Below are 13310 nucleotides of genomic sequence, written 5' to 3'. Positions count from 1 at the left end.
GTTGCTATCAGTGCAGGATTTTGAACTTCTCCTTGTTGACACTTAAGGTTTCTCTCAGCCCATTTCTCCAACCTGTCAAGGTCCCTTTGAATTGCAGCACAACTCTGTGGCATATCAGCCACTCCTCTCAGGTTTGTGTCATCTACAATCATTTAGTTATTTGTAAACCTGATGTGGACAAAAAAAACCCTCAACTAAACAAACCAAAGAGCCTCCATGCAGTTGTATATATGTGTGACTGGTATCAACCTATCATTTGACGTAACCTTAACCCTAAAGAGGGTTCTAGGGACTGAGTTGTGACAAAAATTCTCCATCCTCTTCTTGCTTCACAGTGTTTGTGGCTCGTCAGAAGGCAGCATTACCAGAGATGCACAATGTTGAGGGATTTTATCTGATCAGGAACAAGTGATAGTTTTTGTGATAAGTATTCACTTCTGAGGAGATACTCTTGGTGTTGGAAATAATGGACCTATGTCAAGCATTGAACAATGTTTTACCTGGCATCCTTACATATTGTTTCACAGAGATTACATAATTATTTGAATTTGGGGGATACTGACAAGATCAAAAAGTAAATACTTTTTTTACTGGGTGACTTCCAAATATTTTTATTACATTTTTTTATTAATTTTTATTTTTTATTTTTTATTAATGGCATGGTTGGGTCCTTTACCATCTACTTAGACTAGGTTTAACTTTTTCAGAAGAGTAAAAAAGTCCTTTTAGAAAGTTGGCTAACTTTTAAGGGGCAACTCTCAAACTCATGAGATTCTACCATATAATTGGATATTTGCACAAAGCCATGTATCTGTGGAGGTCATGGTACCCCTGGGAAATAATGTAAAATAATTAGAAAATTAAATGCCAGAAAATTTGTTTTCACTGGCCATACTACTAATCTCTTTCTAAGATAAGAGTTTCATTAAGGCTTTCCAATGAGCACCCAGGCACCAGCTTCCTGATCAATAAAATAACTCATTCTACAGAGAAGGCTTAGAAAACTATGGATGGGGGTGTGTGACCAACAATTGGCTTATTATTTAAAAAAGAAAAAAGAACAAAACACACTTCAGTAAATTTTGATGAATAACCATATATAAAATGAAAAAAATTCTTTATAAAATGCTGTTATTTGTCACTTTTAATTTTTCTTTTAACATTTTGTGTCTTCATCTATAGTCACATAAAAAATTAATTTTGATAATTTTTTTCCAATAGGAGCAATCCAGTGTGTGGACAAAACACATCCAAAATTAGTCATCTTCTGCTTTGACTCTGCAGTCAAGCTAACTAGCAGAAACACAACTTATATCTCCAAAGCTGTTCAGGTGTTCAAAAACCAGTAGTCTTGCTTGCATTAGTTTGGTTTTTAGCAAGAAAGAACTAAAATAATTTTTGCTGTTGAGTGGACTGTGTTATTTATGGAACACTCTGGCCTTGATCTATTACATTAATTGATGTTGACTGTGCAAGGAAGGAAGATGGTCTTAGAGGTACCTAAAATCTGCAACATTATCTTGTACTCTAATGCAATATGATCATGCAAGCTAAGCAGGATGTGCAGTGGGAGGAGTAGATAGCTGCTGTTGCCAGAATCAGCACTGCTTTTGCCTTCTGAGTTAATATTAGTTTAGAGACCTTGTGAATAAATCCTTCATAGAAAGGAAGCAGACCAGGTGCACTAGCAGCTTTCAATTGCCATGATGATGAATTCAACTTTAATCATCAGATTTCCCACAGACTTCATAAAAGTGAGTCTAGGCAGAGTGAAGAGGCCTTGGATGAATAGCTACATGCCGAGCTAACAGGCATTTCAGATCCATGAAACTGAGGAGCATGGGATTTCTGCAAGCACACCGACTTAGCTAAAGCTGAGTTCAGTGAGCAGGGCCATGCTGCCCTTTATCTCTGTGACCTGTCAAGTAAAACTAGTTCCATTTGAGAAGGGAACATCTCTCCAAAGCCTGTGCCTGTGGAAATCTCTGCTATTCAGCTGAAGCCTGATTTCATTGAACTGATGCACCATTATTCAAAGGGATAGTGGCGAAGGAGAAGGTGTTACTACTTCTGTCTTGTAGAAGATTAGTTTCCCATTTTTCTAGGAGATGTTTAATTCATTTTACTTTTAGCTTCAATTTATGTTTTATTAGCATTACGTTTGGTGGGATCTGTTAGGTTGTGCCTTGGATAATTTTGTAACCTAAGCAAAAAACTTTCCCCCTTGCCTTTCTTGAAAACAAGACAAAACAAACCAAAACAAAAAAACATCAACAAAGTATCTGGATGACATACTCAACCTGTCATGTGTGCCAAATAGGCTTTTTTATCCTTGCCACACAGAAAACTTGATGATCAATAAAGGCTTAAATTACTTTTTCTACTATTCTATATTTCAGTTATTATAAATAAACTCAAGTCATGGCAATAATAATACTATTGGTTATCAAGGTTTCTAATACAAAAAAAATATTTTTGAATTCCTTATTTTTCCAAATAAATTGTTAAATAATCAAAGTTTAGTAGCAGAAGGTGAATAAATCTTTAATAAATATATTTGATGTTTTTTTCTTGAGTGTTTTAAGATAAACTTCCAATCCACTTTTCCTCTGAAGAAGCTATTAAATATAGCTTCACATTAGTGACAGAAAACTCTTTTATGTGTCTTAAATTATATCAATATATAAAAATATGGTTACTAAATAAACCAGATATTTCAATTAAATTCAATACATGGACAGGAAGGAATTTCTCACTTTATGGTCACGAATAAGCTCAATAAATCTAAATGTGCACTTTCAATATCTGTTTTTCTCATTTTTACAATGACAGCAGCTACAGTGTAGTTTGGGAAGAAAAGAGAATTTTAGAGTTTGGGGAAAAAGAAATGCTATAAAAGAGTTTCTCACTAGAAAAACTGCATTCCTTTGCAAGTACAGTTCAAATTAGACCAACTGATAAGTTAAAATTTTAGTTGGACCTATGTACTAGGAGCAAAGTGTAGCATTTTTACTGAGAAGAAAAACAACCAGAATATCCACAGTATCTTAAATAGAGTAAAATAAAAAGAACAGAAACAAAATCTCCATGGCAAGGAAAAAATAATTTCCTTTTTATTCTCTATTTTACATCACTTCCCAAATTTGTCCTTTGTAGGTACACTAGCTTTTTAAATAGCTCCTAAAATGCAGAAATAAGTTTAATGGTGAGTCTTATGTAATGACGTGCGTTCCACTTTGCTCAAACCGGTTCCTTTAGAGCACCAACCTTGCAATATCCTTTTGAATCACCTTCTGTAGAGGGTTCTCACCACCAGTGATATTACAGAGAGCTCAGGGAAAATAACAGTCTAACTCAGCATTGGCAAGAAACACTGTTGTAAACACTCATAAAATCTTAGTACCCTCTGTTTTTCTAATGAATTACAATGTAAATAGATTTAGTGAACCTTAAGGACAAGAGACATGGCACGTTTTCAAATAAGGCTTTCAGGAATGACTACAGCAGAAGAACACATAATAACTTTATTGATAGATGCACAAAGTTCCTGAGGCGATACTTTCAGGCCACTCCTCCACTACTGATTGTTGGGTGTTATGCCCATTGGATGTATGCCCCATTGTTTGAGAACTCATTGGAGTTGTGCTTCGTTGTCTTCTTAAAATGGTATTTGCTTGGCCAAACACGGACACTGGTGATGTGAGTGCCTGAGATAGTCCCACTTGGTCTCCATTTATAGCCAATGAAGAAAAGTAAGTATTTCTAAACTGTCATTCATCTCACTAAAGAACAATTTTCTAAAATATATCAGATGAATTGTGCCTCAAAAATGCTCATTTCTCTTCACTGGCTACAAAAACAGCCTGAGATGTCATACTCAGTTATAGGTACCCAAAGGAAGGAATTCCTTTCACATTCCCTTAGTAATTTCCTTTCGCTTCCTTTTTAAGGACAGCACATAAACAATAAGCTGCTGTCTCTATCTCCAAAACATGGAACTACAGCACAGACCTGCACATATCCTCAGCACAGAAATGTCTTAATTCTACAATAACACAAGGTCACATCCTCTATCATCCCATCTATGGCACTATGGCTGGCACATCTTGTCTGCAGTAGACTGCTACAAGTTTGCTTCCGTTAAAAATCTTGAGTGTGCTTGTCTGTCCCAAGATAGTTCCCTCTGTGCATTTCACAAACCAGTTCTCCAGGTATCAGACTCTGCTGCTTCCCCCCTGGCTTTAGCCAGAACATGATTTTGCTGCTTCTAGAGTTTCTATTTAATAGATTCATCACAGTACAGCACAAAGCAGACAGACTATTACCTGTATGCCACACAGTAAGTAACTAATAGCTTTACTGCAGGATATATGAAAGTTGCAAGAGATACCCATTGAAGAGCTTAACAGCCATAGTGGACTCATGCCATTAAGTTGTGTTAATGGGGGAACAAATTTCAGGTGGAATAAATTTTCTGTATGGCAGGACAGTAAGTCAGAGAGCTGTTTCATTTCAATGCAGTATGGGGTACTCAGCCCATGTATTGGGTCTGGCTGAGATGGAGTTCACTTTCCCACAGCAGCCCTCACAGTTCTGTTCTTTGCATTGGTAGCTGGAAAGGTGCTGATAACACACTGGTGTTTTTTGGCTGCTGCTGAGCAGCACTGGCACAGCACCAAGGCTGTCTGTCCACATTCAGTAGGCTGGGGGTTGGCAGAATCCTGGGAAGGGACACAACTAGGCCAGCTGACCCAAATTGATCAAAGGGATATTCTGTACCATATAATGTCAGCTCAGATATAAAAGGTAAGGAAAGGAGGAGGAAGGGGAACATTCATTATTTACAATATTTGCCTTCTGGAACAACAGCTATGCAAGCTGAAGCCCTGCTTTCTTGCTGCAAGCTGTGTGAGAATATGCTTTTTAATGGAAGCTGTAGAGACCACGGATGTATCTTCATCAACTGCGGGCACAATGTCCTTGGGAAAGAAATTATTCACAGTATTGCTGATGATCAATAGTTTTCAACTGTAAATATTTAGCAACTAAGTTTTATGACAGGCTCTTCTGTGTGTGGATTAGGGAAGTGGGACTAAACATATCTGCAAATGCAGCCAAGCAAGCACACTGTGACTTGCTGATTTGTATCTTGGAAATATGTGACTCAGACATATAACTGTAGTAAATTAGAGGAAAATGGCTGAATTGCCTGCAAGCGGAAAATCAGACAGATACTTGGCTTCTGTTGTTTTAAGTTTACAGTTATTAATTTTATATGAATCCTTAATGAAGATAATAAGCACAGGAAGAATAATGAAGGGGAAAAGACAAAAATTCTGGTTTTCTTAATTGTCAGTCTTTGATTGAAGTAAATATGGTAGTAAGAGTGGCTTATATTATGTACTAGAACATTTTTAGAATTCTTTGCTGGCAAAATTTCTACATGCTTGGGGTATTTTTAATGTTTCACCATGAATTTTGGGAGTAGGCACTTCAAGAAGACCTGTGAAGTTACATGGAAAATAATGTGATTGCTTCACACTCTTCCTGGTGACTTCATGAGAGAGCATGAAACCAAAAGCCAGAATGCAGCTATGTTTTTAGGTTCCATCAGCTCTCAGTATGACATAGTATCTAATGGTTGCTCAGGATGTATGCAGTATTTTTAAATTTGGGCTTAGGAGGAGAAGTAGAAGAATTTCAATATTATTGAAATTTTTATACCACTGAATGCTTGAGCTCTAATGGCCATTGAGATTCTAATATAAACCTATCATTTTCTGTGTCACTTTCTAATACATCTGGACTGTAGATATCAGCCTAGGCTTTTAGTGTTCTTTTGACCTCTGATTGTACAAATCCTATAACATCAACATGATATAACTTTGTAACATCAGTAGGTGAAATAATACCTTTCTGTGATTCCACTGAGCTATGTCAATACATTATTTTAATATGATGCTTGAAAAGTTAGTGTCCTAAAGGAAGTATATTTCAGCAAGTTTGTGTACAGTAAACATCCTAGTTATTTTTTATTAGTGTGTCTACAGAAACAAAGATGATCAGAAATAAATTAGACATTATACCTTACCTACATTTTTGTGTTTATTTTGCATGAATATTTCATGTCCTGTAGCTCAGTAAGTACACAGTGATTTTTCATTGCTTGTTGTTTCTGTTAAACTACATGACAGTGAAGTTTGTGTTTTTATACTGGCTTAGAGTGTGCAATGACTTAGTGCAAAAATATAAAATATTTCAATAATTAGATCATAGAATCATAGAATGGCTTGGATTGGAAGGGTCCTTAAAGATCATCTAGTCCCAAGCCCCCAGGGGGGTGTGCCATGGGAAGGCACACCTTTCACTAGACCAGGCTACTCAGAGCTCCGTCCAACCTGGCCTCAATCATTTCCAGGGATGGAGCAGCCACAGCTTCTCTGGCCCACCTGTTCCAGTGCCTCACCACCTTCACAGTAAAGAATTTCTTCCTAATATCTAATCTAAACCTGCCTTATTTCAGTTTGAATCTATTTCCCCTTGTCCTGTCACTACATACTCTCTATTTAGAAGATTATTTTTAGGCTTTTCTAAGTTTATGTAAGATAAAAATATGCAAACACACATGTATGAAGTAATGATTAATTAATTCAACAAAAATATTGATAAAACATCAACTAGGAGATCATTTAGGCTGACTATTTGGCAACTAGTCTCTTCCACATAGTCAATACATTATTCTACTTCCTTAAGTGGATACAAGAGAGAAAAAGAAATATTATTCTTTTCTGGAGAAACTACATTTATTAAAGAGTTTCCACTCTTTTTATTACTTTATAAAACAGACAATTATTTCAGGATTTTTACCTGACCTCTCTATACTTTCAAATCTGTATACATTGGCTGGTAAGCCTCCTCTTTGTACTACATTTTATTTATAAATGACTCCATATTTTTATAGAATAAAATGAAAAATATTACTACCTAAGAAATGCTTAAGAATCTGGAACATTGTGGAAAATTAAGAGAAAATCTGCAGGCGATACATGAGCTCAGTTTTCAGTTTGATGAAGTTCTATTGTATACATAAGGATCAATTATGTCTCGCTTTACAAAAAGAGTTCTACATTCCTAAAGTGAATAGCCTTTGATTTTGAATGAAAATCAGAACACCTTTATTAGTGTATATGATTTCAGCCAAGAAAAATGGCTCATGAGAGTTATTTTTCTATCATACTAAAACTGATATTTTATTCAGAATTATTAGAATTAAAATAAGCTTTACCCTTCCCTGTTATCTTACAGTGCAGCTCAAAATTTTGATAGCTGTGAATCTGGGACTTGATCTTAGTATTTCAAAGGCAAGATCTAGACTGCAAAGTAAATAATAAGAAACAAAGGGAGAAAAAACATGAAATAGATTGAAGATGGAGAGAAGTAGAAAATGTACTTTGATTAACTGAAAGGTTAATTACTGAAAGACTTCCTCCACACAGCATACTGTTAATTAGAAAGTCTGAGCAATGTGTGATTTCATTTAACACTATGCAAAAGGCCAACATGAAATAGTAAACTGCTTGGTTCCTCTTGTGAAACAGATGACTTGGTGTTTCATTCTACTCTGGACTAAAAGAAAGCTGCTTTTCCTTTTTTCTTTATTTTTAATAAACGAAAGACAAGGTTAAAAAGTGAAAGTTTGGTAGGGATGAGACCAGTTAGATTCCATGGATTAGTGTTCTCACCCACCACTGTCAGCTTAGCTCTGATCTGTTAGGCACATTGGGCACAGGACAAAACTGTTTTGTACAATAGGGTTTCTGGTCACCTCAAGAGGAATATTATGGTGTCTTCTAGAAGGTAGCAAGTCTCCTTGAAACTTTCTTTTCTAACATTTTGAGAAAAGTGTTGTTCTCATAAGAATGGAAAGTATAATATCAAAAGTGTTTCATTGTCCTGCTTATGCCTCACCAGAAAGTCCTCACCCCTTATGACTTTTGGAAATCCTCTAAGCAAACCATTAGCAGTGCACATAGGAAGCTACTGGCAATGAGCAAAATATGTGTGGAGCCCAGAAACCTCACCAAATTTGGAATCTCCTGTGTGTACTTCAGGAACTGAAGGACTGTCAAATTCCTGACTTAAAAGGAGCTATAGAAATGGACAGAAAGGACACAATATTAGATAGTGAATTTGAGGGAGTCTGGGATGGAGATCGTGAGATTTGGGTCCCCATTGTTGGTGGATGTATACATTTAACAAGGAATTTTGATGGGAAATGTTTTTTTATAGGATAATCAAAAAGACAGACTGGAATTACCAATGTAGTACCAGGCCTAGACAAGGCATAAAACCAAGAATTAGTTGTTATATCACTGTCTACCACACTTTGAGCTATGAAGGCAGTACCTTGAAGCTGGTTGATAGTACTGTGAGCAGAAACAGCAACAATTCCAAGCATTAGGAAAGAATTCATCCTCTGGTTTTAGTCACCTAAGCATTAGTCATAATCCATGCTGCTTACACAGATACTCATTATAAAGTAATTAAATGAATGCTAAGATAGCTGTTTCAGAAAGGTGTTCTGAGTAGGCAAATTGTCCCTTTCCATTTACTCCACTTTTTCAAGAGTAAAGTTAGGTAAGGTGACTCCTGTCTTTAGATACTGCTTTAGATTTTGAGAAGTCTAGACAAGTAGAGCCATTTTCTCCAAATTTTATTTTAAGCAGGTTGATAGAATCCCATCACAGTAGTAAGCAAAGGAAAATGTAAATAACAAATGCATGGCAAGCAGCATGAGTCAAGTAGGAGGAAAAATGCAAAATCTTCCTAGTGCTATACAATTAATTTTCCAAGGATGTAAAAATCCACATTGTCACAGACTAGTAATTAGAGACAGCTTATTGTTGTTCAAGGACATTTAGCATGACCTGTTCTTGTGTAATTACTTTTACTTTTCATTGCAGAGTCAGGATACCCATTCCCATTTATGCTGCTACATGGATAATTCATTAAAATCTGCCCAGCACAGGCTAACATTAATTTGAAAAAAATGGCTGCCTCCTCAGCCTAAGAGTTGTTTCTATTTAACTAAACCATGTTAATAGCAGCTAACTAAAAGAAATACCAAGAAATACAAGATAGTGCAACAAGGAAGATAAAAGAAACTATCTCTCAACCAAAGAAAAGGTCCACTCAATCCTCCACCTTTGGGACAGAAGTTTTGATACCATCTAGTTTAATATAAGCAAGCCCTAAATGCATAAGCTAAAAAAGGTGTTGGAAAGGAAGATGGCGTGATCACTTCCCATTCCTCTTCAATCCCCAAATCACAGGGCCTAGTCAAAAACTAGAGGTCTCTCAACAGCTTCTCCTGTGATACACATCTTACCCACCAAGGCAACTAGCTGGTTAAGTATCTTTTCCCTGTGGTGGCACAAGATTACAAATTAAGCTATAATTTTCTTTCTCCCTACTTCTACCCTTTCACCTAGCTCCACGTGATCTGCAGGATAGTGTGATGATTGGAGAAATAAAAGAAAATGGCATACTGGCAATCAGGTCTGCTTTTGACAACAAAACTAGTAAAAAATGTATAAAATTCTTAAATAAACTTGGAGCATTAAATAAAAAAAAAAATACCCTTTCTCTTGTCTGAAAAATCACATATATTTTAATCTAAACAGGCATAATATTTTTTACAGTGCATCTTTTCTGATGGAGTTAAAAAGTAGAAATAGGTTAGACTGAGAAAGATTTACCAACAAGACAAACCTACAGTCACAGACATATCTAATTCTCTAAGCTTTCATATTAATATTTTATGGTCCTCACTGATCTGCCCAATCTTGAGGAAAAATGTGGCACAGCTAAAGAATTTATCTGTATCAAACAGGAGGTAAAATGCAAACTACAATAGAGATTTCATAGTAAAGTATTGTTTTTGCTCACTGTTAGCTGAAACACTGCATGGAGTGCTTCATTTGAGCAGCAGAAACAACATTAGCACACACAAGTATAATGGCATACCCATTAATAGAAAAATATGATTAACGCTATTTGTGGGAAGGTGTGGGGTTTTTTAACTCTACCTAAGTGCTTCATTTTATGCAGTCACTCTATAAGGTAACAACGATTCCCTTTGCTGCAGATTTCTGTAAGAAGAATTTCAAGTTTAACCTATCAGCATTTTTGATTTTTTAGCATTAGAAAAAATATAAAAAGGAAATTATTCTTTTTATACATTCACTGATGAACCTCAGTAATGCATCAAGGACCATTTACTATAGTAAAGGCACTTGGGGAGACCACACATTTCAAATAGTTTTGTTAGTGAGTCTGCTTGCATTAGTGAAATGTGAAAATATAAGAACAGAAGGACTGTACTGTGCTCTGTAATAACTTTATTTATGCTGAGGTGTAGCAGGAATGACACATTTGCTTATGGCAAAGAGGAAACAACGAATTTACATAGAAAAAATATTAGTTATAATTCCATTAATACATGACAGTTACAAAAGGCTGGCTATGAATTATCCTTTGATGATAATGTAGTGATATATGAGGTTTAAAGACTGGCTGAACAATCCCTAGGTTAAGTTCCTTGTTTGTCCTGCCAAGACTGTGTGACTCAGGTCACAAGGACACAACTATGTAATTTGCAGACAGTCCAGAGCAAACAATGGTGCAACTCCTTACCAGACTAAAAAAAGCCTTGGAAATGAGACTCTGGTTTGTGATACACTTCTCTGCACTGTGTCAACTAGGTAAGAGAAGTGATCACCTTCATCATCATCCCTTTATATTACAGGATGTCGGTGTGATATTGAGCAGTTCCTGAAAACTGACAAGTCCCAAGACATTAATTCTCCAGGATGGTTATCCTGATATTCAGCCCTTGTGATGCCGGCTGACTCTTTTCACCTTTTCTGTTTTACTGAGTCACAGCATTCCCATTTCCAAGATAGAAGTGCTGGTTGAGAGGGCTGTCAATGGAGTTCATAAAGGTCAATTCCTGCATGGAATGGGACTATAACCAAGACTAGAAAAGGTGAGCTGTGATGGTCTAGCCAACACTTGAAAAATCTGCAAGGACATTCCACAACCTTCTTGGATACCCTGTTCCAATGCTGCCCTGCCCTTCGGGTAGATTTTTCTTGCCCAGGTGTCTAATCTGGAACTCTCAGGCTGTAATCTCTGACATTAGTAGAGAACTAAAGCTACAATTGAATTACCTAGTATTAAATATGAAAATTAAATATGAAAAAAGTCATAAAAACACTTACAACATTTCATTTGTGCCACCCGATGCAAGAATTGAAAACTTCAGTGTAAAGTCATCATGCAACAGCTCATAACAAAGACATGAAAACTCTCCTAGTAGAATGCCTTACCATTTGGAGATCCAAGTCAGAAACTGAAAGACAAGAAATGAAAATACACTTTTCAAATCTCATCAACTTTATTAGGAACGACTATGGTAATTACTACCAGTTTAGATCAATGGGAAAGTTATTCTATTATCCATAATACAATTAAATGTAAATGATATTCGGTCATCTGTATTTTAGAATCTGATAGTTAATAGTCAGTGCTACCAATGTTCAGGTAACCCATATCCTCATATCACACCCTCAACAGTAGTTCAAAATTCGTATCTGGGAAGAAATAAGAAGTGAAAAGGAGAGAATAGAAGGAAGGAAAATCACAGCTTGAAGTGTGCTATCTCTTAAGACACCTTATTCGAATGAGTATAGCCAGCTGAAAATCTGCCTGTGAATCTCCAATAAACCAGTAATGTTTTCATCAAAAGTAAATCAGATTACACTAATTCCAAAAGCATTATTGAACAGCTATAAAAAGGGGAGAGTGCTACAATAAGTGGCGCATTAGGAATATGAGAACGTATTTCTTATTTTACTAGAAGCTGTTCTACAAACTGCAGAAGAAAATGCTTTAAAAAGGATACCTGAAGAGTGGAGAATAATGGGAAGGGAAGGGAAGGGAAGGGAAGGGAAGGGAAGGGAAGGGAAGGGAAGGGAAGGGAAGGGAAGGGAAGGGAAGGGAAGGGAAGGGAAGGGAAGGGAAGGGAAGGGAATAATTCTGCTGATAAAATGAAGAGAATTTTTTATCCTGTGCTGAAATGAGAAATTACAGTCTCACTTAAAATTATAGTTTTATAAGTTCCCTCTGTTGGAATGAAAACAGCATAGGGATGCTGTACTAAGATAAATGATTCAGCCCGTCCTTTGCCATTAAATCCTTAGTGATGTTACCTGTTAAACACAAAATTTGAGTAGACAGATAGATTGCTTCTGTGATTCCTCCACATACTAAAGCACCCCTTGGTCTTCAGAACAAAATGAAGCCTGAGTAGAGAGCATAAAACTCCCTTTACTAATAGCTGAGAAAATTGCTGAAATGATAAATTCTTTTATTACTGTAGACATAAATGATGGTCAGTGGTGTATTTGTTTAGACTGTGGGGACTTTAAAGCAGCTATAAAAAGAGAGGTGTTAAATCGTAGATGATGATGATAATAATAATGCTGCAGAGAGCATGTCAAACCACCAAAAGAAAAAAAAAATCAGAGCATAATTTGGAAAAGCAGAACTCATGTCTAAATTGCATGCATCCTCAGGCTCTCAGCAATGAAAATTATCTCAGCACTAAGCATTGTAGGGAGCAAAGATTCTTAGAGTGTCAGCTAGTTATAGCCTTATCTCTGGCCGTTCATCATGAGGCTGTGCGCATGCATACAAGGAAAAAAAAGGGAAAAAAGCTGAAAAATCCAAATCTGCAGAAGTGTAACCCTAGTCACTGAAAAATAATTAATATATAATTTAGCTCTAATGTCTGACATTTATATAGTGCAGTGCTTCCACTATATGACAATAATATTCTCCACAGATAATAACAATTCTAGCTCCTGGCTCATGTCTCAGAAAGCAGTGACTTCTCATTGAGGAGTTTCTGCTTGTGATAGAGGAGTAGGAACGACAGAAACCAAACTGATCAAATAGTAAATAGGCCAAAATTATACTGCCCCCCAGGCCCCCCCTTTTTTGTTTTTGGAGAAGGCTGAAAGAAAGATCCTTGGTTTATGCAAATTGCCACACATATACTGAAATCAGCTTTTTCTGCCATCTCAGAAATTGTTCTTCAATTTAAGTTTGCCTCCTCCAGATTAATTTTTTATATCAACAGACAAAGAAAAGGAAGGTAAACAATGAATGCTGTTTCTTAATTTCTCTCCAGTTACAGATCAAAAGCTGATTCTTTTTTTAATGTGTATAAGCTACTGAAAATAGAC

General features: G+C 36.2%; 1 protein-coding gene across 16 annotated transcripts in view; it reads right to left on the bottom strand.

Annotated features, from left to right (window-relative positions):
- Positions 1–13310, bottom strand: part of MGAT4C (MGAT4 family member C) — a 337651-nt gene that overhangs the window by 17287 nt on the left and 307054 nt on the right. For 9 of the 16 annotated variants that reach the window (XM_048301684.1, XM_048301691.1, XM_048301682.1 and 6 more), the window contains one exon: positions 11283–11413. The exons of 5 other annotated variants lie outside the window; for them this stretch is intronic. In XM_048301684.1, the coding sequence (XP_048157641.1) occupies positions 11283–11292 (10 nt within the window). In that variant the 5' untranslated portion in view covers positions 11293–11413. The remainder of the gene's footprint in view (positions 1–11282; positions 11414–13310) is intronic. 2 more of the 16 variants (XM_048301693.1, XM_048301695.1) reach the window with 1 other exon arrangement.

Source organism: Corvus hawaiiensis, chromosome 4, assembly GCF_020740725.1.
Source record: "Corvus hawaiiensis isolate bCorHaw1 chromosome 4, bCorHaw1.pri.cur, whole genome shotgun sequence".
Lineage (NCBI taxonomy): Eukaryota > Metazoa > Chordata > Aves > Passeriformes > Corvidae > Corvus > Corvus hawaiiensis.
Note: the sequence above shows the minus strand (reverse complement) of the source record. Positions and strands in the feature narration are given on the sequence as shown.